At 39.2% G+C, this 26,915-nt stretch overlaps 2 protein-coding genes and 1 long non-coding RNA gene across 4 annotated transcripts in view; 2 read left to right on the forward strand and 1 right to left on the reverse strand.

Annotated features, from left to right (window-relative positions):
* myo5aa (myosin VAa) overlaps window positions 1–12,401 on the forward strand; it is a 46,625-nt gene extending 34,224 nt beyond the window's left edge. Inside the window, exons 29-40 of one of the 2 annotated variants that reach the window (XM_068730187.1) lie at window positions 776–876; window positions 2,641–2,721; window positions 4,214–4,412; window positions 5,432–5,525; window positions 5,636–5,785; window positions 6,099–6,253; window positions 6,396–6,485; window positions 6,714–6,864; window positions 7,050–7,332; window positions 7,443–7,617; window positions 7,771–7,851; window positions 8,458–12,401. In XM_068730187.1, coding sequence (XP_068586288.1) covers window positions 776–876; window positions 2,641–2,721; window positions 4,214–4,412; window positions 5,432–5,525; window positions 5,636–5,785; window positions 6,099–6,253; window positions 6,396–6,485; window positions 6,714–6,864; window positions 7,050–7,332; window positions 7,443–7,617; window positions 7,771–7,851; window positions 8,458–8,610 — 1,713 coding nt within the window. In that variant the 3' untranslated portion in view covers window positions 8,611–12,401. The remainder of the gene's footprint in view (window positions 1–775; window positions 877–2,640; window positions 2,722–4,213; window positions 4,413–5,431; window positions 5,526–5,635; window positions 5,786–6,098; window positions 6,254–6,395; window positions 6,486–6,713; window positions 6,865–7,049; window positions 7,333–7,442; window positions 7,618–7,770; window positions 7,852–8,457) is intronic. The other variant, XM_068730186.1, reaches the window with a different exon arrangement.
* Window positions 12,402–13,939: 1,538 nt separating this feature from the next.
* gnb5b (guanine nucleotide binding protein (G protein), beta 5b) lies at window positions 13,940–26,091 on the forward strand. Its single transcript, XM_068730496.1, has 12 exons — window positions 13,940–14,065; window positions 15,331–15,442; window positions 16,096–16,232; window positions 16,387–16,428; window positions 17,029–17,105; window positions 17,644–17,776; window positions 23,731–23,874; window positions 24,068–24,159; window positions 24,299–24,347; window positions 24,732–24,828; window positions 25,089–25,255; window positions 25,586–26,091. The coding sequence occupies exons 1-12, from the start codon at window positions 13,940–13,942 to the stop codon at window positions 25,595–25,597; spliced, it is 1,188 nt and encodes a 395-aa protein (XP_068586597.1). The 3' UTR covers window positions 25,598–26,091.
* Window positions 23,768–24,754, reverse strand: LOC137887470 (uncharacterized). Its single transcript, XR_011105056.1, has 3 exons — window positions 24,678–24,754; window positions 24,452–24,558; window positions 23,768–23,869 (listed from the first exon to the last, which is right to left on the reverse strand). It is a non-coding gene; the product is annotated as an uncharacterized lncRNA (long non-coding RNA).
* Window positions 26,092–26,915: the final 824 nt, after the last annotated feature.

Consider the following 26,915-nt stretch of genomic DNA (forward strand, 5'->3'; position numbering starts at 1 on the left):
ACTTTTTTTTCTAAATTCAGATACAATTGACCAAGTTTCAGAAATGCAAGTTCAGAACACAGCTTTTATATTCAGAATATTATATTCAATATATGAAAAAATATACCAAGGCAACACAGACAAGGGGGCTCACTTCACAGTGCTGAGCAGTGGTGACTACTTGTGTCTGTACTTAATAATCGTAGGTTTTGAATTATTCATGTTGCTGTTGACTCACTAAAGAAATAATTGTCTGCTGCATTATACTGCAGCTACATAGATGCACAGATATGCTGGTTCCCTTGCTTAACGCTAAGAAATTAGCCTGGTCTTCATATCAAACTGTCACATTTTGATCCCAAGTGACCTTAACCCCTCGTTACTCATCAGCTGATCCTCAGCACCTCTTGTCTCTTGAAAGCTTTGAAAAAAACAGAGCCACCGCTGTGAAGTGAGGTTCCCTGTAGATAGACAGCTGACGCTGAGGCATCACTTGATGGCTTGTCACTGTTTCATCCCGAGGCTCCCACTGGCTGATGATTGTCAGAGTGAAAGGACAGTCGTAGCCAGCAGCTATAGTGATGCTGGCAGGGAGTCAACAGCGCACATGCTGCAGTGTGAGCTCACATTCATGAAACCATCGATCCGCTCGTCTTCGTTCATACACCTAAACTGTATGAAACTGGTTCATGGTGCTGCTCAGCTAAGCGGTTGTAGCAGCCAGGTGGCTCTTTTAAATGTGGTGCGAGTCTTCTCTTCTCATTTATCCCCGTTTCCTTTATTTACCTTTCTCTAGGAGACCATGACCGATCCTTCTGTCTATGTCGAGGATGTGTCCAAACTGAAGGACGCTGATGAACTCAAGCAAGCGTACATGGGCCTCAAAGACACCAACAGGTACTTTGGTACAGCCAGTTCTCCTCCCAATCTCCAGGTCTCCACATTCATCAATGTTGAATTCACACTAAGCAACCGAGCCCAACAGTTGTCTCACTGAACTCTCGCTCCATCATTGATATCAGCGTGAAATATGTGCAAGAAATGTGTGTGTTTGTGAACACTGCCTTGTCCTGTGCAGGTCTCCTAGGTTCATGCGTAAGCCGTTGGAAGTCAGTGACCTCCTGAGTAGGCTGAGGTAACCAATGAGACGTGGCCTATGCATCATGGAACAGAGCATGCATGGCCACGCTGATGCACAACCGAGTTGAAAATGTTACTGATATTACTGAAGCTGAAACAGCTGACTCTACGTTGTAGTGCTGATGAAAGCTTGGGTAGCTTTGCGTGGCGTTTTCTGGCCCTAACTGCATGTCGAATAATGTCGCAGCTCTAGTTACAGTTAAAGGTCTTACTCTAACAGACTGTGTTTACCAGTATTCCAATTCGAGGAATGTGCGCTTGGCTTTTGGAGTCAAGTTTGCATGTGATTCTATGAATCAGCATGTACAAGAGTAGAGTCTCTTAAACTGAAGGTAGTTTCTGTTTGAGCGCAAAACAAAGATACAAAGATGTTTTCAAAAGCTTCGGTCTGTTTTTGGAGATGCTACAGAACTCTATATTTACAGTGCAGTGTTTACAAAATATGCGGCATGAAAGCATGGACATGTCTGAGCTAAAAAAAAAAAAAGGTGTATATGTAATCTTCAGTTGTAGTTTAACCTTTATTAACACATAGATTTACAACACAACTTCCTCCTACACTGACTTTTCAGCAGTGATAGGTTGGATGTCGCTGTGGGAAGCCTCCGGTCTCAGCTTTATGGAATGAGTTTGGCATAAATCCTGCATGAAAGCCCACTTGTTTTCTTTGTTTGTTGAAGCAGAGATGCACAGCACACTTTTAATGAATTGGATGTCGATGCAACGACATTACTATTCTTATATAATATACTTAAAGTTACAGTGTTGAGGGAAACTCTTCACATTGTTACTTAAACCTCTGCGCTGTGCATCACTGCCTTTATACCTTTTTCTTCCATGTTGCTCCCTTTGTTGCCGTCTTTGTTTACACACTGACATAAGAGTGTACAGTGGAGAGTATTTAATACACAGCAGGCTACATTTAGACAATTAAGGACTCCACCACTGTTGCAATTAGCAGCATCTATCTTAAAACCTGAATCTGTGGGTATCAAAATAATTTAACTCAGTGTTGGAAGTAATTCAAATTACAGATAGATTAACATCACAGTCCAAATCCTACTGAGATCATGTTTCCACTTTTAGTTGGGTGGTTAAAGCTACTAAGAGGAACTTTTGTTTTGTTTTGTTTTGATTTGGTGCGATAAAGTGGTAGAATGTCCGACCACCAGAGTCCCTTTAACAAACCTCTCATTTTAATGCAGCAGGGTATGACAGTCGCCCCCTCCTGGCCGGAGTATTAAACTGAGACTGTTTCATTACAAGTCCCTCGTAGTAACTTTAAAAGGTAGATGGACACTACTACTTTTTTTTTCTCCACAGTCACATTCAGTAACTCCACATAATATTGCATCCAATTGGACAGTGTTTTTACATGCACATATGCAGTCATCTCAGATAAGGAGAAGAAGGCATATTACTGTTGTCTTGCACGTCTCTTTCCCCAACCAAACCATCCCGCATTTTTCTTTTTTGTTATTGTGTTGTTCGTGTTCCTTTTGTGTTTTGTTTGTCGGTCAGATCTGCCGCTCCAGACTTCCATAAGCTGAATGAGGACGGAGAGCTGTGGCTGGTTAATCAGGGCTTAAAGGAAACCATCAGGTGGAACTGTGTTTTTAACACAAGTGTCATTTTTTGTAGCATGATACGTTTGCCTTTTCACAGGAAAGAATGTGTGCTGCTGTTCTTCTTCATTCACCTCTTCTCTTGCTCTCATGCTTTATCAACCGTTTTTCTCACATCTTTGAATTTATTCACAGGACATGTAGGACTGCTTGTGATTTGGTTGTTGTTACTTAGGACTCCTCCAGACTAATAGGAACAGCTACTATAAGCCTAGCCGCATTAGATTTGCCCTACGTGGGTAGTTTTAGTGTTGTGTTTTAGAGTTAGAATATCATGTATTCTACCTGGGTGCTATCAACAGAAGATTTGCCCAGTTGATTTGGTCACACTCTCTTCTGACACAGTACTTTACAGGGTTGGGTGCTCTATAAAAGTGGATAGTCATTTATTCAAGGTTTTGGTTTGATTTTCCCATTTTATTTATAACAAAGTGCTTCAGAATTTGTCTTCATCCTGCCACTAACCTAGTTTTACTCACTTATGATGACAGTCTGTAAAATGTCTCAACTTCTTGTAAAATATTAACTTTAATATTCACTGGAGAGCTCGCTTAGTTTTTGTAAAATGCTTTTATGCTGCTAGATGGATTAGATTTGCCAACTGATCAGTTGTGTTTTATTTCTAACATCTTATGTATAAGTAGTTGTAACACAGTGAGAAAAAAAGCCTTGTTTCTGACATTTAACACAATTCCTAAGAATTGTTCACAAACACATTACTTTCTGCAAAGCTTATTCCTTTCTTTGCTAATATATTTTTTAAAATTACACACAGGGAGAAGAACCAGAGAATCTTTCTGAGCATTAAGACAATCGTTTACATTTTAGCAGTAGTAATAAGTGAAAGTCTCACTGGATGTTAGTTCACCTCTTGCCATATAACTTGTATAACTGACTGACAGAGTTTGAAGTTACCAAACTAGAATGAAGAGATCCATAAACAGTTTGGGAAGCAGATCCTAAACCCTCTGAAGCAACAAACTCGATCAGCTCTACCTTGCCAAGCCTGACCTCTCACCACAGAGTTGGTTCAGTTCAATTTTTAAAGAAAGTGAATCTTAATGAGTCAGCAGATTTAGAGTATGTGTTCAGAGAGGCTGGACTCTGGGCTGCTGGTAGTGTCTGCACAGCATGCTGCTGTCCTGCGTCACCACTCTGTGGTGAAAAGCTCATTCTCTGACTGTTGTTTGTTCTTTTACTTACACTACAATGCTGATTTATTTTTCCTCTCCTTCTTCCGTGGATGTCCTTTCTCTTGTTATTCCCCAACTTTTCTTCTATCCCACTCCATCTTCCTGTCTTCCCTCACTTCCTATCACCTGCCACATACCTCTTCCTTTTCCCTCCTCCCTTCATCTTCTATCTACCCTCCTTCCTTGTTTCATCTTTGGCACACCTCCTTTCTTCTTCTTCTTCTTTTTCTTTCCCCCCTCTGGTTTCATCTCCTCCCCCCACCTTCCTCCCCTCAGGCTACTGGAGCACCAGCTGCAGACTCAGCGGAGAGGTTACGATAACGAGGTGGAGTCGTTGCGCGGCGAGCTGCAGAACGTCAAGGAGGAGAACAACCGTCAGCAGCAGCTCTTAGCCCAAAACTTGCAGCTGCCTCCAGAGGCCCGAATCGAAGCCAGTCTGCAACACGAGATCACCCGGCTCACCAACGAGAACCTGGTACGCTGCAGCACACACAAAGAGGCATACAAGTTGAGGAAGAGTGGTAACTTCAACCTCAGTAAAGAGTCTCAGCACACTGAAACACGAAACAGCGAGACTCCACATCTACAAATACACACACTAGCAGAATCCCGTACATACAGGTTACAATGTTTTATACAAGATTAAGGTTAAGATATAGAAACGTTAACAATGGAGAAATTTATATGACATAAATATGTTTATGTAGCCCGTGGAGTGATCATATCATGATGGGTTTTATGCCTAAATTTGTAAGCATTTTCTTGACTTTTCTATTCAAATAGTCAAAACGTTTTTTAATATCTAGTAACATCAACATTTCAAGTTACAATACATGCTCCCCCATAATAGCTCCATAACCAGCAATTTAAAAAAACAATCGGAAACATTACATATGATTTTCTTTCAAATAAACATGCTACATTTGAGCCCAGTGCTTGCACACTGCAGAGCGTGGCAGGAATGGCGACTTGGGCCACGCATACAAAACACTGAAACAGTGTCACACACACACACACACACACACACACACACACACACACACACACTCATTTGTGTGGATGGTATCACCTGACAGGAACTCCTGGCTGAAGACCCCACAGCATCCCGAGAGGCTCGAGTCACCATTTTACGACGGATGGTTGTATGTAGAGTGTGCGTGCATGCGTGTGTGTTTGCATGTGTCAGAACTAACTTGAGGTTGTGTGTTTTGAATGAAGCAGCACTGAATGTCGCTTTAACTCTCCACAGCGGCGTCTTCTAACTCACAGCGGAGCAGCTCTTCACCTTTTTCTTATTTCTAACAGCCAGCGAGTCCTTCAGCTTCTCTTCCTCTGAAAACGCAATCAGCACAGCAGCTCTCACGTTGATTTTAAACCCCCCCTCACCCCTCCTCTTTATTTGTTTCTTTTCAAGATGTTAGTAAATGTCCTCACTCTTCTCTCTTCCTTCTATCTGTCTCTCTCTCCATCACTTCAACCCTCGGCCTGTTTCAGGATCTAATGGAGCAGCTGGAGAAGCAGGACCGAACCATCCGCAAGCTCAAGAAGCAGCTGAAGGTTTACTCCAAGAGGATCGGAGAGATGGGGGGTACTTGAGAAATTATCGATCAGCAAAGACTTGAGAGTCTGTACATATTATGTGTTTGAGTGCTACACGACAGGATATTGCCTGACTGTCATGTCTTGTGTGTCTGCAAGCGGGTCAAACCGAGGGACAGACGTCTCCAGGACAGATGGTGGACGAGCCGATTCACCCCGTCAACATTCCTCGCAGGGAGAAAGATTTCCAAGGGATGCTGGAGTACAAGAAGGAGGATGAGCTCAAACTGGTCAAGAACCTCATCCTGGGTAAGAACTAAGTATGAAGAGCAAGAAACAACAGGTGGGAAATTAGATGAAAGATACTTTAAAGAGGTTATTTAAGGACCTTTTGGGTGTCCTTCTGTGGTTGTAGTTTGACAAAACACTGAGCCGTGTTGTTAACGTGTTGACTGTTCTTCTTTTAAAGATAGCTTTATAATGCCTCAAAGAAAATTAGTTTTAAACAAATCATAACACAGCCTTCATTCACAGTTTCTACCATCTGAAATGTAGGAACCATCTTGTACAAAATGAAGCAGTCCATTGCTGAACTCTGAATTGCTCCTCTTTGTCTCTCCAGAGCTGAAGCCTCGTGGTGTGGCCGTGAATCTGATCCCAGGCCTGCCGGCCTACATCCTGTTCATGTGTCTGAGACATGCTGACTACGTCAACGATGACCAGAAGGTCCGCACCCTGCTCACCTCAACCATCAACAGTATTAAGAAGATCCTAAAGGTTTGTGACCTGTACAGGGTTTCATAGTTTTCTAGATGCTGTTATCCGTAATTTGTGGAATGTTTGACTTGGAGAAAGACTTGACCATTACCAGCTGGTTTACTGACTCCAGTTTGCTCTTCCCCTTGCCTCTTCCTGTCAGAAACGAGGAGACGACTTTGAGACGGTCTCCTTCTGGCTGGCGAACACCTGCCGCTTCTTACACTGTCTGAAACAATACAGCGGAGACGAGGTGAGACTGACCCAATGCACACCAACATAGAAACGTGTTAGCTCAAATATGCACACATACAGAAATTGGGTTTGTTAAACTTAGAGGCAATTTACCAATTGTGATAGTTTATCATAGAGTGGAATGAAATAGTATTTTTATAGTTTCTGAGGATAAACAGAGATTCAAAAAAGTTCCTATCCTCTCACATGCACAAATCCTTTGATTTCTTTATCTGTGTTTTTTTAGGCCTTCATGAAGCACAACACGCAGAGGCAGAATGAACACTCTCTGTCCAACTTCGACCTGGCAGAGTACAGACAGGTGATCAGTGACCTGGCCATCCAGATCTACCAGCAGCTGATCAAGTGCATGGAGAACATCCTCCAGCCCATGATAGGTGTGTGCATGTACATGTGTGTGAGCCTACAAGCTAATGCTCCTGTAGCATTGATGGGATTTGTTTTTGTGCATGATACAAATACTTAGCGTGTGTGTGTGTGTGTGTGTGTGTGTGTGTGTGTGTGTGTGTGTGTGTGTGTGTGTGTGTGTGTGTGTGTGTGTATGTGTATGTGTTCCCTGCAGTTTCTGGCATGCTGGAACACGAGACCATCCAGGGAGTGTCGGGGGTGAAGCCCACAGGCCTCCGTAAGCGAACATCGAGTATCGCCGACGAGGGCACCTACACGCTGGACTCCATCCTGCGGCAGCTCAGCGCCTTCCACTCCACCATGTGCCAGCACGGCACCGACCCCGAGCTCATCAAGCAGGTGGTGAAGCAGCAGTTCTACATCATCGGAGCCGTCACCCTCAACAACCTGCTGCTGCGCAAGGACATGTGCTCCTGGAGCAAAGGCATGCAGATCAGGTAAAGAAGAGATGTTGCTGCTCAGAGCGGAGCTCCAAAGTGTGGCTGATATCTTTACCCTCTGTTTTGTTGTTGTTGTTTCTTTACCTATGACATGCATCTGTGCGCAGGTACAATGTGAGCCAGCTGGAGGAGTGGCTCAGAGACAAAGGTCTAATGACATTCGGAGCCAAGGAGACTCTGGAGCCTCTGATCCAGGCCGCTCAGCTGCTGCAGGTGAAGAAAAAGACTGACGAGGACGCCGGGGCCATCTGCTCCATGTGCCTGGCCCTCACCACTGCTCAGGTAAACTGTCCCGTCGTTTATTAACAACTTTCAAAGAGACCAGGCAAGCTTTTTAAATCATTGTTCTCCACCTCAGTCTGTTTGAAAGCTAAGAAACCCCATTCACTGTAGGTGAAATGTGTTTATAACCTCTCTGCGTTATGTCTCCTCCAGATTGTGAAGGTCTTGAACCTCTACACTCCAGTCAACGAATTTGAGGAGAGAGTATCGGTGTCATTCATACGAACCATACAGGTAATTTACTCCGATGTGTCAATACAACACTGGCATAGTGTTTCATGTGGCTACAGTATAAATATTAAGGAAATGAATGCTACTGGAAAACACCACCAGAAAAAGTTACACCTTCCAAAGCATAGCACAAATTGAGTCCAGTAACATTAAGTTCATTTTGATAGTGAGTCACTTCAATCCTCAGGCATATTGACAGCACTTTAACTCTGTACTAATATATTTGCATTTCTTAATCCACTTGCAACAAAATTGGCAGACCCTCTCTACACTAACCACCAATTTTCTTAAAAAATACCAGTGTATTTTTCTACTTTCCAGGCAGTTACTATTTTTCAAACAGCATATCCCATCACAGTGAATTTATCTGCACATCGTGACTTCAAATGAAGAAATAAAAAAAAAAAACTTGACTGCCTGGGTGGTGGGAAAAAAATGTAGCAGCAATGCAAAGCACTAGAATGTGCAAAAACACTGGTGCAGTCCCCTTAATGAACTGAACTATTCTTAAGGTATTCACTTTTCGCCTAAATTAAAATGGGCTTTTGTTCTTGAGCAAATTCAATTTGATTGCATATTAATTATTTTGTCTCTTCTTTTTCCATTCAGACTCGCTTGCGAGATCGTTGTGAGAGTCCGCAGTTGTTGATGGACACGAAGATGATTTACCCGGTCACTTTCCCGTTCAGCCCTTCCTCCCTCGCCCTGGAAACCATCCAGATCCCCGGCTCGCTCAACCTGGGGTTCCTCACCCGCGTCTAAACCGAGACCCCCACAGGCCAGTTTGATGTAGTGGCCACAGTTGGTATTGCAAGTCAAGAAAAAGAATATAAAAAATTCAGATTTGTATTCACACAGTTTGAGCAATTATGTCCAAAAAGTTAAGCGAAAAGCCTCAAAGAGCTTCTAATTCAAAACATGGATTCCAGTTCTCTTAAGAGATCAATTGGCTGATCTTGAACATTCACACTCAGAAAATCAGACAAAGAAAACCCCATCACATACTGAACTTTCAACATGCATCTGTACAATACTTGCATCCTCTGAACGTACACATGCACGCCTACACTCATGTGCACTTTCTCTCTTACAAAACGCACAAATACACACAACACCCACGGTCGCCGCCGCTGGTTTAAATCTGTCTGTAAACGGCCATCATCCATCCACTGCTTGTAAAAACGCCTGCCTCTTAGAGAAGCCACAGGACCAGGTCTATGCCTCCAGTACTCGCTCTGCATCGACACCTGGCTCTGTTTGAGTGGTCCCGACCCCGGTTCCCCCGGCTCCCTCCTGTTGTGTTTCAACTAGCTGTTAAAATCGTTCTTCCTGTAGCCCATTACTTTGGAAGAAAAGCCCAGTTGGGCTGATAAAAGATCAAATCTTGTCAATGCGAGAATGTACGTAACAATACACGGGAGCCCGTAACTTGATAAATTGTAGTCTAGCTTCGAATGTTGGGTCTATATTTAATAGGCAAAGTGAATACTGAGTCCCAGTGGGAGGCCAGCTGAGTGACACCGTACTAAAGTTAGCTCTCTCCACCCCATGTTGAGGCAACCTGGACCAGGCTTCGTTCTGTCATCGTCATTTCACTCTCTGAACACAGTCAAGCCAAGACAGAACTCACCGTCTGTACTATATTATTTATACATATATAAATATGAATAATATATAACATGTATTTTATTTATTGCATTTACCTCCGTCCCCACCCTCCCTTTATTAGATTAGAAGCTTTCTCTTTGCAGTAAACATGTCTGATGTATGAAGGCTGGGACCATCATTTCCCACAGCTTTGTAAGGACTGTTTTAGTTTAGGTCCATTGTAGGCTGTTTATGTCAATATCAGGTACATTGTGTAGTATAGTTTAAGGTGTGCCGGCACAGATGATTATTTGTTAGGTCACGTCTTAACGTAGAGATGTCGATGTTTATCCTGCATTTCAGGCAGATGCAGTGTAGCACGGGTTTTAACTGAGGAGAGATTGAGAAGGTACGAGGTTTAAGCTCTGACGAGGGTTTAACTTGCTGTCATCTACACTGTTTACATTTGTGACCAGAGCTGAGCGTCACAGGAAACACTGGCACAAAGATATTAAACATGACACTCTGCTTACTGCTGTATCACCGGGGGGCTTTCTTCCTCTCTCTCTACTTGTCTTCTCTGGTCACAGCTCTAGTCAGTGCTTTGAAGCTGTTTTACTATTATCAACGTGGAAATATTTATTTCAGTATTGTCATTTTTCTTAAGCGTTAAAGCTGTATATATTATGAAGCCATGTATCACTGAGCAGAATGGACAGAAAAGGTTTCTTTGATGTTGGTTTTGGGGAGTTTGTCTCAAATCTGTCCAGCTTTACACCAATGTCTTCTGCTTTATTCCCACACTAACACGAACTCTAACTGCAGCTTAGGGGACCGATTCCTCTCCTGTCCTACACGCCTTCCTGTTTAGTGGCCAGGAAGGCACGATATGGGCCTTTATAACCAAAAACAATAGAACATGTGGAACTGCACTTTTCCCACATCTCAATTGCATGGGGTTAGAAAGATATTTTAGTCTTTTCTGTTTGGTGCTCTGATTGTTTTGGTTCAGATATCCAGACATATTTGGGGCTTGCTTTCAAAGGCTGAGGGTGATTTTGCGCCACACCCAATACTCAGTCAGTATGGCCACAGTGTGGTGTAATAACTGCACAGCATGCACTGCTGCTGCCCTCATCTAACCTGCATGGGCTTGGCTTTGCCAGCATTACTTTTTACCAGAAATTAACCCGCATGCTTTTGTTCTTTTAGTTGTTTGAACAGAGAAACCTAGCTGAGAGTCGTGGGATGAGTGTCCAGGAATCTGCCAATGTTGTTACAAAAAGTCCTTTGTCTGCATTCACATGGTCGTCGCTGCCTCGTGTTTAGCACTTTTGCCCGTCTACTTCCTGTTGTGCCATTAGTATTAACAGTCAACCAAATTAGCCTCTTGCCCTCATGTGAACCTTATTTTTGCCTAATGACCCAAACCTATTTCACTTTGACAGAATATTTTTATTTAAAGGTGCTTACACATATAGGAGATTGTGAATGGTCACTAAAACTGGACTCAGTACCTTTTTTTTTTTAATTTAATGTCTTGTTTAGTTTTAAACCGATCAACACAGGAAATAGGAGTGAACTTGCTGGTGAAGATACAGTGCGTGCTGAGAAATCAATATATTTTACCACGGTGAAATATCTCATTAAAATTCCATATTAATTACAGATAAAAACAAATACTAAGTGGAGTAAAGAGAAGTTAGTACGTGAAGTTGTTGTGTTGCACTTGTATTTGAGAACAATGTGATATCCATATGCTCTCATTTGGACCACATGTTATCGGTCTGCCTTCTGTCATATCATTGGATTATTAGGTAGTTTAAAGTATGGTTTGTGTAAAGAGTACATTTCTGTGGCGAGGAAGACGGTAACTGAAGGAATGAATCAACCACATGAATGTTTTAAATTAATGAAGTGTTTCATGATTTTAGTCGTACATTGTTGGACAAAGCCTTATCTGAATTATTCGCTATCTACAGTAAATGACTTAAACACATGATCAACATTGTGGCATTGTTTTGTTCTGTCAGTGCAGTTTTTTTTTTCTCCACTGTAAAATGAATATAAATTGTTAAATGTGGTCATTTTTTATTTGAATAAGGTGTCCTTTTGTCCTACAGTTGGTGTCACAGATGGGTCGCACTGTTTAGCCATAAGTCCAGATGCACTTATTAGACGCTGCTGAGGAAGTCGGATAAATGATAGATGGATAAGGATTGTTAAAATAAATTATTTTTTCTTTTGACTCCCACCGCCTTTCTACTGAACTGCGACGCATTAAGCTTCCTCTACCACATTCCCTCTGCGAGTGGGCGCTTCACTTTCTTAATCAGTGATCTTTTTTTTTCTTGTTGTTTTAGTAAAACTATGAATCAATGCAAGCCACAGGTAAGAAGACAAACACTCTTGTGAATTCCGTTGCTGCAGCAGCAGCAGCAGCAGCAGCAGCCTTCTCTCCCTTGGTCAGACCATCCTGGTGGACTGATGTATTGAGAGTGCAGAGCTGGAAGGCTGGTCTAGTTTCAGAGGAGAAAAAACAACAAAAACACACGTTCATTGATTTTGTTGAGCAGAGCTGCTTGTTCCCCTGGGCTTCTCTTGGGCTCTCATATAAGAGAAAGTGTCATTCCTTCACTTTGCGTTTTTACATTAAGGAGAGAGTCGGTTGTATGATACGACGTAGACATTATAAATGACCATTGTTCTTATCAGCACTAGCGTTGATTGTGCCATTTTAAACATTGTTGAAAACAGAAAATATATCATCACCCCAGCTGTTGTGGTACTGGTGTGAACATGCTGAAGCCAGTACCAAATGTTTCCTCTCTGACCCATGTGTACATTTGACAAACTGGACTGTTTGTAGTTTCTGGTAGCTGTGCTTAGTGAATGTGTTCACCGTTAAGAAACTTGGAATAAATTGTCAAATCTGTAAAAGTAAAATAAAATAATTCAGCACTGTTTGATTGTCTCTGGGAGGTTATTTCTGGGGGGTTTTCTCATTCTTTAGTCTTTAAGAAAATGTGAGTCTTTCAGTCATAATAAACAGAATATGCATTCTGGAGGACATTTTCCTTTTATCTGTCTAATTTATTGCGCTTTCATTGACAGCACAAGGTAATCAGATAGATGTAATAGATTACATTTGATGGGATTGCACAAATCTAATTACAACATTAACATCAAACAAAAAGGTACAAAAATATTCGTCATGGTTGTTCTATAACACGGGTGGCACCTTTCTGACTCAAAATATTGTTTTAGTTAATACTAGATCAAGGAGGCGATGTAATGTTACATCATGCAGTTTAAGGGATTGTTAAATATTAAATCTATAATGTGTCCTGTAATAGGCTGTAAATGTAACTTTCCAGGCCTCGCAGGTTCAGTAATGCTGCAGGGACGTATGGAGCAGAGCAGATTCACAGCTTAAACACTTCACTAAGAAGCTTACGGTTCCCTCACTGACAATCCTCTTCACTGGAAAAACTCAACTTAGTTCTCCAGGGATAAATACCTGCTGTACAGAGAGGGGAAAAAAACATTCTCTTGTAAGGTAAGATTGTATTATTGATATGACTACTATTTGTGTAAATATTCTTTTGCAAATTATGTTTTTTTTGTGTTTAATTTGGGTTAAATTTATGGAACATGATGTGCGAATGTAAGTAGAGAGCGTAGAGTTTTTAACTTGTGATAAACCAGCTTAGATGGAGTTTGTCTGGTAAATTATATCAGTTTCTGCTAAAGTTAATTTTGTACATGATGATTACCTCAACCGCAGCCTCAGTGATGGTGAATTGAGTTTGGAGTGTGTACAAATATAATGGTTTAAATTCAAATTGCTAACATAACTCACATTATTTTATTATATGTTCTGTACACTATAATATCCGTATTAACGGAAAGACTGAAAATATGATTAACTTTAATCTCTAAATAAGGATTTCTGAATATGTACGTCTGCTGATTATTTATTTTTTTACTAAATGTAATATAACAAATTGAAGGAAACAACACACAGTATGTTATGACGTTATTGTGTGTTAAGTCATACTGTTTATTAATGTGTTTATATTGGCATGGCAAGTTACCATTAGAAAATAAGTGACTGCTTCAAATAACGGTACAGTGTATGATATAATGAGGGTTTGCAATGGAAAATGTCATATTTAGTTGTAATTTGGTTGTTTTGGAGTGTGTACTGGATGTGAGCAGTTCCCAGAATAGCTCTGCTGCAGTCCTTTCCTCTGGAGCTCAGAGAAGGATCAGGCTGGAGTAGATTACCAACTACTTATCTCCTAACACACACACACACACACACACACACACACACACACACACACACACACACACACATAAACAGGCCAAGTGGTCACACAACGGTACAGAAAATCGAAGGAGCCTGAATAAACCAAAATATCATATAGCTGATTGTCTGAATCTTTATGTTTGTGTCTGTGTTTTCCACAGAGCTCGTTGTTGGTGATCATCTGCAGCCATGTGTGACCAAACGTTCGTGGCGGCCACTTTTGGCCCCTGCGAAAGCTGTGGGAAAGCCAGTCCTCTTATGAACATCTACATTAAGTCCGAGGCCATCAACTACTGCTCCTTCTGTGTGGAAGTGGTATGTTATCCTTTCCATTTCTCATCACTAGCTGCCACATAAATGAAATGCAAACTATGGAAATGTTTGCATCATTTGACTTGAGTGGATATAGTGTAGATCTAACAAGATATTTATCAGCTGAAAAAGAGAGAAAGAATAAGTTAGTACACTGTGCCCTGAAGTTACAGGCGTCACCTACTCTTAAGTTTATCTATGAACAGATATGACAAAAGCCATCTGTGAGGCAGCTGCCAAGCGTCTACATACAAACGCATCTTTAGTTTGATGAGGATCACACTAACACTTGCTGTTCTACTGAGGACACACCACTCAGAAGCACCTTTTGACATGGAACTGTATTATTATCTTAGAGAGAGAGAGAGAGAGAGAGAGAGAGAGAGAGAGAGAGAGAGAGAGAGAGAGAGAGAGAGAGAGAGAGAGATGCATGCCACTGAGCCTCCTCCTCATCTGTGACTCTTTGTCAGCTCACTTGATACCAGTAACTATCCTAAAAAAAAATTGATTAGAGCATGTATTTGTGGTTAAGGAAAATACTGAAACCTAAATTTATTATTTTTGTCATTGTCATTTTTTATAATTTGTTTGGGAGTATGTGTCTACACATTCATGGTTTAAATTTAAGACAATATATTGTCATTAAAAACCTGCAGAAAAGGGCAACTGGTTAATGCTGCGATGTCATTACTGAGCTAACATTTAATCTAATATTATTTATTACTTTGTTTAATGTTTTTCTCAGTATTAAGGTGACAGAGGAATGCAGCTTAAGTGTTTTTTTCCGACATGTTATTGTTAAGCTGAAGGGAGGTTGAAATAACACAACTTTAATGAAAACCGTAAAGAGTTTATATTTTAAATTGATGAAATGCAGCAGCAGTTTGAACAGAACTTAAGGGGACAGAAACAGTGTTGAGCTTTGGCTTTAATATCCTCAAGGGTCAGAAAAAGGTTCAAATCGGTTTTAAAACTTTGAACTTACTAAGTGAACTACGGGAATATGTGGAAGACTAAACACTGCACGGGTGTCAATGCCTGTAGGTGCCTGTTAAAGGAACTTGAATAGGGAGGATGGAGGAGGGGGCTGACACACCGAAGCAGACAGAGCACGAGCTGTGAATGTGACACGCGCGGCGGAGCATCACTTTCGCGCTTGAGAAGGAATTTAACAAACCTCTAACCACCAAACGTCCCCGGTAAATTTCCCGTTTTTCTTCCCCTTTTCCGCTCCCTCCTGAGTGTTTTCTCTTTTTCACTCTCAAAAGATGGCTTGTCAGGGGCTCCAAGGAGGGGAAACCGTGGCGACACTAAAGAGGGAGAGCGACAGTCTGAAGAAGAAGCTGGAGGAGGAGCGGAACAAGCTGAGCGACATAGAGTGTAAGTGTCTGGGACAAAATAACAACTATTGCACCTGCTGTGGGCCACCGCTAAACGCTTGACAGGCTGCAGCTCTGAACTGGTCTTTTCAACGTGTCACGTTTTGTTTATGACGGTTATACGGTTTACTGAGAGACGCTCACCGTGAACCATCGCTCAGGTATTTCCATTTTCTGCTAAATGTTATTCGCTACTTTCTACTCCTCCTATATTTCTCTGACAACTACTAGTAACTTTGCAGAATAACATTTCAACATACACAACCTTTCAAATATGACAAATTGCCCAATGGTAGGCTGTATAAAATAGTTCAAATCAACTCTAACTTGACTAGTTACAAACATTAAATGCATCTCTATTAATAATCCAACAATATCTCATATAATGATACAACACATACAGGCAGCATTCTGCAGCATTTTAAGTACTTTTACTTTTGATACTTCAAGTAAGCATTTTTAGATTGATGTTTTCCTATTTGTACTGAAATAAAGGTTATGAGTAGTTCATTCAGTCAAAAGTTCTCATGAACGTCACAAAGCCAACTGAATTGTGTGTTTGTGTGTGTGTTTGTGTGTGTGTGTGTGTGTGTGTGTGTGTGTGTGTGTGTGTGTGTGTTTGCGTGTGCGTGTGCGTGTGTGTGTGTACCTCAGTGAACCAGGTGGCTGAGAAGATTGAGGTCTTGGGTGCCCTCTCCATAAAAACCAGACGTGTACTGAAGGGTCATGGGAACAAGGTTCTGTGTATGGACTGGTGTAAAGACAAACGTCGTCTAGTCAGCTCTTCACAGGTAGGCCTACATGTACACACATGCAGATGTATATTTAAGAGAACTATAGTGCAATATTATCTAATAAAGGACAATCATCATGTTATGCTGAGCATCACTGTATATGGGCTCTACTTACTTTTTCATGTAATGCAGATTTTCCTTTCCTTTTTAGGATGGCAAGGTGATTGTCTGGGATGCATTTACTCTTAATAAGGTGAGTAGATGTCTGTGTGGTAAGAAAAGACAAAAGAAGACAACATAAGACAAGATAAGATGTAATATATGTTATTGGGGAAATTTTGATCCAATGCAATCCACCTAAAACAATACATAGCCAACAGACATAACAGTATAACCCAAAGAAGAGGTGGTGGGGTGTCATCCTCTGCTGCCATTACTCCTCTGAGAGTGAGAGTGCAACACGATCACAGGGGAATATGCGTTTAAAGATTATCCATCCATCTGTCCCCTGTAATGACTGTGCATGTGTGTGTGTGTGTGTGTGTGTGTGTGTGTGTGTGTGCATGTGTGTGTGCGTGCGTGCGTGTGTACGTGCGTGTGTGTTTGTGTCTGCGTGCGTGTGTGTGTATTTGTGTGTGTGCCTGAGTGCACTTAAATAGCAGCCAGGAGGATTCAGCCTGATTTGACCATAATGTCAACTCTTGATGGAGTAGAATCACACTCAACATAATCCCTATTAATACTGGTTTACTGCAGCTGTGTGTGTATATGTGTAAGAGAGTAGTTGGTATATGCTTATTAAAGAGAATGTATCTTCCTATCAATGACGAATTACCACAAACATGTGTTACAGGAACATGGGGTGACCCTGCCGTGTACATGGGTTATGGCGTGTGCTTATGCCCCCTCAGGTTGTGCTGTGGCATGTGGGTGAGTACAGAGGATTTCTCTTTTTATTGCTTGGATTTAATACAAATCTACTAATTAAAAAATCAACAAAAAAACAGTGAAATAATATTTTTAGAATTGTTTTAATACAGAGTTATTGCTATTGTGAAAGAAAATGTAGATGTATTTTAGAGATATTATCTTATTGTGTTCAAGTCTCACTTTGCAAAAACATCAATAATTTAAATTACCCTGGTTGCTCTTTTTTAATAACTGTACACTCCTGTGGTTCTATTATATAAGTAAACACTGCATACAGTGGCTACTTCAATTATTTGTAAGTGTTACAAATAATGCTACTGCTATTGCTCAGTGGAACTAAATACGATCCTACTGGGAATATGTTTTATTCAATATTCTGAATCTGACACATAATGTAAGAAACGTTAATTTAATACTCAGTCATCATTTCTCTGTCAGCCTGGATCATTATGCGATATCCATACCCAGACTCTGTGTTATTATTGTCTACTATTTCATCAGTGACCCATCATCTAACTTGTTTTATCTCTTTCCAAAGCGGATTGGATAACAAGTGCTCGGTGTTCCCGCTGTCACTCGACAAAAACGAGAATTTGGCTGCAAAGAAGAAGTCTGTTGCCATGCACACCAACTATATATCAGGGTGCACCTTCACCAGCTCTGACATGCAGGTGAGCACCAGTTCAATGTCTTCTGAGAAACTGTAAATAAGAGCATTTTATAGATTAAACATTGTAATCTTTTATTAATGATTAAATGCATTTTTTCCACTTGAACCAAAAAAACAACAACATAGACTATGAATACATTCTCAAACATAGCATGTTTTCTTTGTATTTGTCAGATTTGTAGATTTAAAAAAAATTAACATTGACTTGAACACAGTTCGGTGGAGCTCGGAGAGGACTTGGCCCAGCCAGGGGTCTGCCATGAGATAAAGTATGCTTTTAATAGTGTTTCAATTTTAAATAAATGCTTGCCATAGCTGATTTATCTTCCCAATTACCCGTGAATCTATGGAGTATATTTACTCTTTATATTTGGCACTTTTCGCAGTCTACAATCTGTACAATTGGCATACTTCAGCTGTTATACCACCACCTTCATGTTAACAGAATTAAAGCCTTGCTGGTCCATACACTAGCAAGAGACAAGCCCCAGTACTGCAGTAAGAAGGGCATATCCAGGATTTGAACCTCTTGCACCCAAAGTGAGAATCAAACACCTAGAATAAAAATGCACAAACTAGTGTTTCCTCCCCATTCTCTCCTGTCAAAGAAATCTTAAAAATGTGCATGGATATTAGGGCAAAACAATTCTATTCCGATATAGATAATTTCATATTTCGATAACAATATATATTAAGATATAGCATGTTTTCTGGCGATTTAATAAATAAATAGTCTATATGAAATAACCACATGATAAAGCCTATTTTTCTTTACTCCTGTGCGAATTAAATACATGACGAATGAAAAGTACTAGCAGAGTATTTAGAGTAGACTATTTTCTCTTTTAATGAAGAACTTTAGAGCAAAATTAAATCAATTCAGATTTCCTGAGAAATTTGAGTTAGCATGTGCTTTTCATTATCAATTTAGATGACGTAATTATGTATCTGGATATATGATTTCATCAAGATAGGATTCCATTGAAAGACAATCAATTATCAAATTGAGTTACGGCCCAGTCCTAATTGATATTATATATGTATTACACAGTATGTATATATATATATATATATATATATATATATATATATATATATATATATATATATATATATATATATATATATATATATATATATATGTGTAACATAGGTTAATGAGTCAGCATCGGCTAGATTTTGGATGTGTTGGCTGTGCCTTTGACTCCCCAGCAGGATAGAAAGAAGTTTGGGACCAGACTGAAAAGGAGAACATTAAGGAAACGGCCTGAGATATTTGGCTTTAATAATTTCGTCCTCTCTGGCCCTCAGCAAGGCAGAGGGGCACAATGACAGAGTACAGGGAGATGGATGGCAGGGCTGAGAAGGGGACAGAAAACAGACTGGAGGGGTGGTGATGGTCCTCTGTCCTGAGTTTATTAATAGACACTGAGTGGTTCTTATCAAGAAAAGAGGCCGTTATCTAGGAAAGAGTGGAGCACACTGACCTGAGGGCAGAACATTTAACATGCAGACACGCACATACATGTGTTCTTCCTGAATTTCTCTTTCATACTGCATCTCACACACAAAGACATATGCGTGCACATGAGCACACTGTAACGCCCACAGCCTTTATTCTTTACCATTGAATTAAACCATGGCACGCTGGACTACATTGAGGGCTCAGAAAGTGTGTTCCAGTCTCCTAACAGGAGAGTTAGGATGACACACAGTTTGTGTTGTTGTATCTCGGTGTATGTTTGTGTGTGTGTACATTTTCCACATCTCTCTGCCAATATACCGGATGTTGTAACTATCAATGACAATTCCCCAGAAAGTGTTTGTTTCAGAGGTGACCTGCACATTTGACTCTAGCCTAGAGTAAGCCTTTATGACCAAAGTCATGAAATACCAACCAGTCCTAAGTGCCATCTCAGAACTGGGTTTTAGTTTAAGACTACTTCTTTTCATATTTAGCCGTCTAGGTCACATTGACAGGTTGGTCGTAAGACGACTTCAATACCTTGGGGCTACACAGCTTGTAAAGTACTCTGTTGTCTCTGCTATCATTGGCAGCCGCCATATATAGCAGACACGTTGCTACTTATATCCTTGATAACTGAGTAGGCCTACTTTGTTTTTATTGTGAGGGCCTAGGTCACTAGTCCATGATTGTGTGACTGTATTCTACGGCACCTTTAAAATGTGTGTCCTTGCATTGTTCTTCTCTAAGCGGACATAAAGAAATTGTTATAAAGTGTGTGTGTGTGTGTGTGTGTGTGTGTGTGTGTGTGTGTGTGTGTGTGTGTGTGTGTGTGTCCAACTGAGAACAACATTTAAGTAGTGCATTGCCTTTAAATTGATGAGTTTTGATATGATAGATCTGCTGTTGCACTTTCTCATTAAAGACATGTACATGTGGGATCACTGGGTAATTTAATGAACCCCTGCAAGTATTTAATAAATGGTAACATGCAGGTGGTGGTAAGAAGAATCAGACTGATGCAAAGGCTCTCTGTTAGATCAATGAGGTTCCCATCTGTGTGTGTGTGTGTGTGTGTGTGTGTGTGTGTGTGTGTGTGGGTGTGTGAGTGTGTGTGTGTGTGTGTGTGTGTGTGTGTGTGTGTGTGTGTGTGTGTGTGTGTGTGTCAGTAATTGTGGCTTACTGATAATTGCATTCATGTTGAAACTAGAGCTACATCTCAGTGCAGGCAGGATGTGATGTGTTTTTGTGCTTGAGGTCATCCAGCAGGAGCTCTCTAATCCACCAGCCCTCACAGATCTCTGATGTCTGCATGTGTCTCTAAGTGCACATAATCTGTTTTCATCGGAGGGATCGCTGACATTTTGGAATTTTGTTTATATGTGGAGACATTATGCACAGTGAGAGTGAGGAGGTGCCGACCTTTAGCTTTTGGTGTGTGTATGCGTGTGTGTGTGTGTGTGTGTGTGTGTGTGTGTGTGCGTGCGTGCGTGCGTGCGTGCGTGCGTGCGTGCGTGCGTGCGTGCGTGCGTGCGTGCGTGCGTGTGTGTGTGCGTGTGTGTGTGTGTAAATGTAGTCATACAACAAAAAAGAGCTCAGTATTTCTCTACCTGTCCTCACTATTCGAACAGACTTGAAGCGTTGACGCTGTTCTGTTTCATTTAAGCCACCACTGACTGATCTAATCTCCGGCACTAGACTTGTACCTTCAAATATTATTCAATCAAGTCAATCATTTCCAGTATATTTTGGGTTGTTTGAACCAAAAATAAAGAAATCATAAAAATGTTATATAATAGTTTGTCATAAAAAAAGTAATTATATATTTCGATGAGATGAAAAGATATTAAAGTATGTCATAAAAGGGACGTAAAAAGTCATAGCTTGATAGTTGTTAAAAATTCATGAAAAATTCATTGTATATTTTGTTATAAGAAGTCATAGTATAACATGTCAAAAGTCTTCTCAGAGTTTGTGATAAGAAGTCATAGTATAGTATGTCATAAAAAAAGTCATTAAAAGTAATTGCATATTTTGTCAAAAAAGAATATAATATGTAAAAAATGTCATACTATAGTGTGTCAAAAAAGTCATAGTATAGTGTGTCGACAAAAGGCATAAAAAACATCATAGTATCGCATTTTGAAAAAAGTGATATAAAAGTCATAGTACAGTAATTAAAAAAAAAGTATGTTGGAAAAAGTAAGTCAAAAGTATTTGAAAAAGTCATAGTATAGTATATTGATAAAAGCCATAAAACATCATAAAATAGTATAATTAAAAAAATTATTAAAAAAGTAATTGTATAGTATGAAGTAAAAAGTCATGTATAAGTCATTGTATATTTTATTTATATAATAAAATGTCATACTGTAGTTTAAAAAATATATATCATAGTATAGTATGTCATAAAAAGTCATAAAAAGAAACATATTTTTATTTTGTCAAAAAAGTCATAGTACAGTGTGAACATAGTCATACTATAATGTGTCATAAAACTAATAGTATAGTGTGTCTACAAAAAACATTAAAAAGGTTGTAGAATAGCAGGTCGAAAAAAGTCCTAATATAGCATGTCATCATTTTTTATTAAAATGTCATAGTATAGTATTTAAAAAAGAAAGAAAGTATTTTTGAAAAAAGTCCTGAAAATGTATTTGTATAGTATGTCAAAAAAGGCAAAGAAATGTCATAGTATATTATGTGTAAAAAAGACACGAACAAATCATAGTATATTATGTCATAAAAAGTCATAGTATTGCATGTGTAAAAAAGGCAAAAACTGTCATAGTTTAGTATGCTAAAGAAGGGCATAAAAAAACATAGTATATTATGTCATAAAAAGTCATAGCATGTCAAAAATAGGCATACAAATGTTGAAAATAGGTATGTATGTTGAAAAAAAGGCATGAAATAGTCAAAGTATTGTATGTCGAAAAAAGACAAATAATGCCGTAGTACAGCATGTTGAAATAAGGCATACAAAATATATAATACATCCAAAAAGTCATAGTATAGTATGTTGAAATATTACACTAAAAAGTCAGTGTAGTATGTCAGAAAAAAGTCAGAAATGTCATACCATAGTTTGTCATAAAAAGTCATAGTATAGTATGTTGAAAATAGGCATAAAACCTTCATAGTATTGTATGTTGATTCATAAGTCATAAGTCATAAAAAAACAATCTGAATATCATATTATAAAAGTTTTAATAGTGTGTGACATAAAGAGTTGTTAAATAATATAGCATTGTATGTCCCAAATTCACAGTATAGAATGTTATAAAAATGTCATTGTGTTTTGTCATTAAAAGTCATAGTATTGCTTGTCATAAAAAGTCATTGTAATGTATAAAAATATCATCCAAAAAGTGCCAGGAAATCAGGGGATAATGGAGGGAGCTGTTCCAGGTTACCTGCAAAACACATTTAACAGAACAGCAGATTAGCTTTTGATACATATATCAGAAAAATCATTAAAAAGTCATAATATTGTATGTCATAAAAATGTTTTTGTTTCGTATTTCATAAAAGTCATATAATATTATAAAGTAGTCAAAAAAGTATTTTAAAAAGTCATAGTATAGCATGCTGTAAAAAAGTAATATTGTAGTATGCCTTAAATATATTGTCAAAAGAAAATTCATACTAAATTATGTGTACCTATCCCATCTCAGGAGAAATTAGAGTAAACCAACAACAACAATAATTTCCAAAACAAAGTTTATTGCAAATAATTTAACCGGTATTTAACAAAGGACCAGAGAGTGGAAGCTGCTTGAGAGACAGATTGTGGATTGAGCGTTTTTAAGGCCAGTCAACAGGTGCCAGGAAGTCAGGGGACGATAGAGGGAGCCGTTCCAAATTCCCTGCAAAACACAGCAAACAGAATAGAAGAGCAGCTTTGGACACAACATATCAGAAAAATCATTAAAAAGTCATAGTATAGTATGTCTTACAAAGTTATATCATAGTATGTCTTAAAAATGTTATGTAGAGTATGGCAAAACAAATCATAAGAAAGTATGTCATAAGAAAGTAATGTATTAGTATGTCATAAAAAACTAATTCCTTATTATGTAGTATAGTATGTCAAGAATGTCATAGTTTAGTATGCCATCAAAAATAATAAAAAGTCGTATTGTAATGTGTCGTAAAAAAAAGCAATTGTATATTTTGTCATAAAAAAGTCATAATTCATCGTTTATCAAAAAGGTCAATATGATATGGCATTAAAGTTCCATTATAGTAGATACAAAAGTCATAGTATAGTATGTGATAAAAGGTCATATTATGGAATTTCATAAAATACTGAACATACATGTCTTGCTCCAAAATACTTTATAATAAAGTAAGCTTCATGTTTTCATATTGTTTCGTTCTGTGTTTTTATGTATGTATGTTGAACATGTGTGGCGTGCCCACGCTCTTGTGTGCATGTGTGTGTGCGGGTGCTGTTGTCCATGTGTATGTGTGCATGTGTCTGTTAGCTCCTGACCTCCAGCGGTGACGGCACATGTGCCTTGTGGGATGTGGAGAGCGGGCAGCTGCTGCAGAGTTTCCATGGTCACACAGCTGATGTCTTGTCCCTGGACCTCGCCCCTTCTGAGACTGGAAACACTTTTGTCTCTGGGGTGAGAGAGAGATAGTGTGTGTCTTTATATCTGTCATGTGGTCGCAATTTTAAAGATTATGGATTTCTTTTACAGGACAGCAGCAATATTTTCATTCTCTAATGTGTGTGTGTGTGTGTGTGTGTGTGTGTGTGTGTGTGTGTGTGTGTGTGTGTGTGTGTGTGTGTGTGTGTGTGTGTGTGTGTGTCATCAGGGCTCTGATAAGAAGGCCAACGTGTGGGACATGCGCTCTGGACAGAACATTCAGTCTTTTGAGAGCCACGAGTCCGACATCAACTGTGTTAAGTGAGTCCAGCTCTTTATTTAAAAAATAAAAAAGCCCACCAGCGTGACATGAAATTAAACCATTATTATTTGATTTGAGTTTGCCAAATGTGCCAAAACACACAACTTTCTTATTCTATTGTCGGTCATGTGTGTTCAGGTACTACCCCAGTGGAGATGCTTTTGCTTCTGCTTCAGACGATGCCACAGTGAGTCACGTCGTATGACCTGCTGATCAGTTTGTTGTGATGTGTCTACTGGTCATGTCAATATGTGCATGTGTAGAAAGTCAGTTGATTTTTTTTGGACTCACTCTGAACCACTTTGTTGTCATAATTTGATAATGGCGTGAAGTCAACCATCTCAACTAGACATTTGTCAGATTGTGGTGCTGGCAGGCTACCTCAAAAAGAGTAACACCTGTCAACAGAAAAAATACATACAAATACGTATATCAGCTAAAAAGTAACTCCGACCCTATTTCTATGATGTACTGTAATAGCGCCTGCTGTAGACTAAAATGACCATTGTCAACTTACCCCATGTGTGTCTTGTCTTGTCTGTGTTGTTGCGTGTTTACTGGCGTTCCTCAGTGCCGTTTCTATGACCTGCGAGCTGACCGTGAGGTAGCCATCTACCAGAAGGACAGCATTCTGTTTGGTGCTTCAACTGTGGACTTCTCTCTGAGTGGTGAGGAGTTTGTGAAGTACTTAAGGTTGAATCAACCATTGGTAGTCTATTGAATAATATGCATTACTCATCAGCATCTACTGGGAAAGTTTAAATATCACAAAAGTAAGACGTATTCAATATGAATAAAGCTATTTTCAATCATTTAAGGACATTGTTTTTTCTCTATCTCACAGTTTCAACCAATCCTTTGTCCTTTTCTACTTCTCCTTATTCCAAATTCCCCACTTCCTCTTTCATGTACCGGCTCACGCCCCCAGGTCGGCTGCTTTTCGCTGGTTATAACGACTACACCATCAATGTGTGGGACGTTTTGAAGGGAACTCGTGTCTCCGTCCTGTTTGGCCACGAGAACCGCGTCAGCAGAGTCCGAGTGTCACCTGATGGCACGGCACTCTGCTCGGCCTCCTGGGACAACACCTTACGGGTGAGCTGGGCTTTCCCCCCACAACATGACTTTATCATTTCACCGTTGTTCATTTCTCATTTTTTGTTTGTAGCTTTTTTTTTTCACGCTTGGAATCACATCACAACAGCTGTGTTCGATTCATTGATTTGGAGGATAACATTGAGCTTTTGAATAATATTAACATATGAATCATCAACAATGTCCATCACATAATACATTTATTTTCTCTTAATTTGATTTTTTAGACTAAAAGTGTGTTGCATTTTAAAGTTGTTTAGCTAGTAACTTGTGTTTAAAAGATTCCTGTTTTATATTTTAACCCATATGATTCTTCTCACTTGCATGCAGATTTGGTCCTAGAGCTGATATCACAGTTGTGATCCAGTGACAACAGCACCAGCACTATGCGACTGCCAAGACTACAAGTCCCAGTCAACACTACTGCAGAGAGTGTGTACATACAAACCTTCAGTGTGACAAATACACAGAAGCACCTAAAATGTCTCTTCTGAATGAGAATATATCATCGTATCATAACTGTAGTGTGAGTATTCGTTGATGATGCAGTCAAGTCTGGATTCCTGATATTTATTGTTGTTAGCTTGATGACTGATTGTATAAATATGTAATTGTTTATGCTAATGTAGAGGGAAATAATTCTGAGAGATGTGTCTGATCTGTCACGTAGATCTACAGGTAATATCAACGATTATTTTGTAAATGATGAACATTGGTTAACTGTTGTACCTTTTCTGTGAGAATCAAACCGTCCAGAATCACATTATAGGTTACACACACTGTTACAGTGGCACTCTGACATATATATACAGTATATACGTGTATATACATATATATATACGTATATATATATATATATGTATATACACGTATATACATATATATATATATATATATATATATATATATGTATATACACATATATACTGTATATGTGTATATATATATATATATATGTATATACTGTATATATATATACAGTATATATATATGTGTATATATATAGAGGAAGACAACGTCAATGTAGCCACCAATTTGTTTTATTTTAATATACATAAACGTCAACAGCTTAGATAAATCACATGTGAAAAAAATAAAAGAGATTTTAAGTATTTTTTGTTGTTTGTAGCTTTGATTTCTCTTCTGCCTTCGGTGACCCGACATGTTTATGCGTTAACAAAATACAAATTGGCGATTGGTATATCCGCTAATTTTAACTGATTGTGCCACACAGGCAGCATTCAACTGCACCGAGGTAGAACTAGATTCAATCCCAATGGCTGACATTTGCATTTCTATTTCCTGGAGGAGAGAAATGTAACTATCCAGAGACCTGACGATATTGTCAATATGGTCTTTTGTTATTTTCACAGATCATTCTGTGTGTGTGTGTTTTGAAGACAATGCTCAGAAAGATATGGCAAGAAAAAACTGTTGTCCTGATTATTCAATAAAAAATAAAAAAAAACATCTAGATTGGCTCAAAGGAAACTGTAGCATACTGACTAACACTTTACTTGCCCTGTATACCACCAGGGGGCATTACACTTCATCACAATTGTAACAGCAATGCCTGGCTGTCCTTCCTATAAAAAGTCTTGTTGTAGTGGGTTTTTTTTAAGAGTTCACTTGCATCATTTAAGAATACATATCCTGAAAG

The sequence above is a fragment of the Cebidichthys violaceus genome, unplaced genomic scaffold (genome assembly GCF_023349555.1).
Source record: "Cebidichthys violaceus isolate CVI_PGR_0920_01 unplaced genomic scaffold, fCebVio1.0.p SCAF_5, whole genome shotgun sequence".
Classification (NCBI taxonomy): domain Eukaryota; kingdom Metazoa; phylum Chordata; class Actinopteri; order Perciformes; family Stichaeidae; genus Cebidichthys; species Cebidichthys violaceus.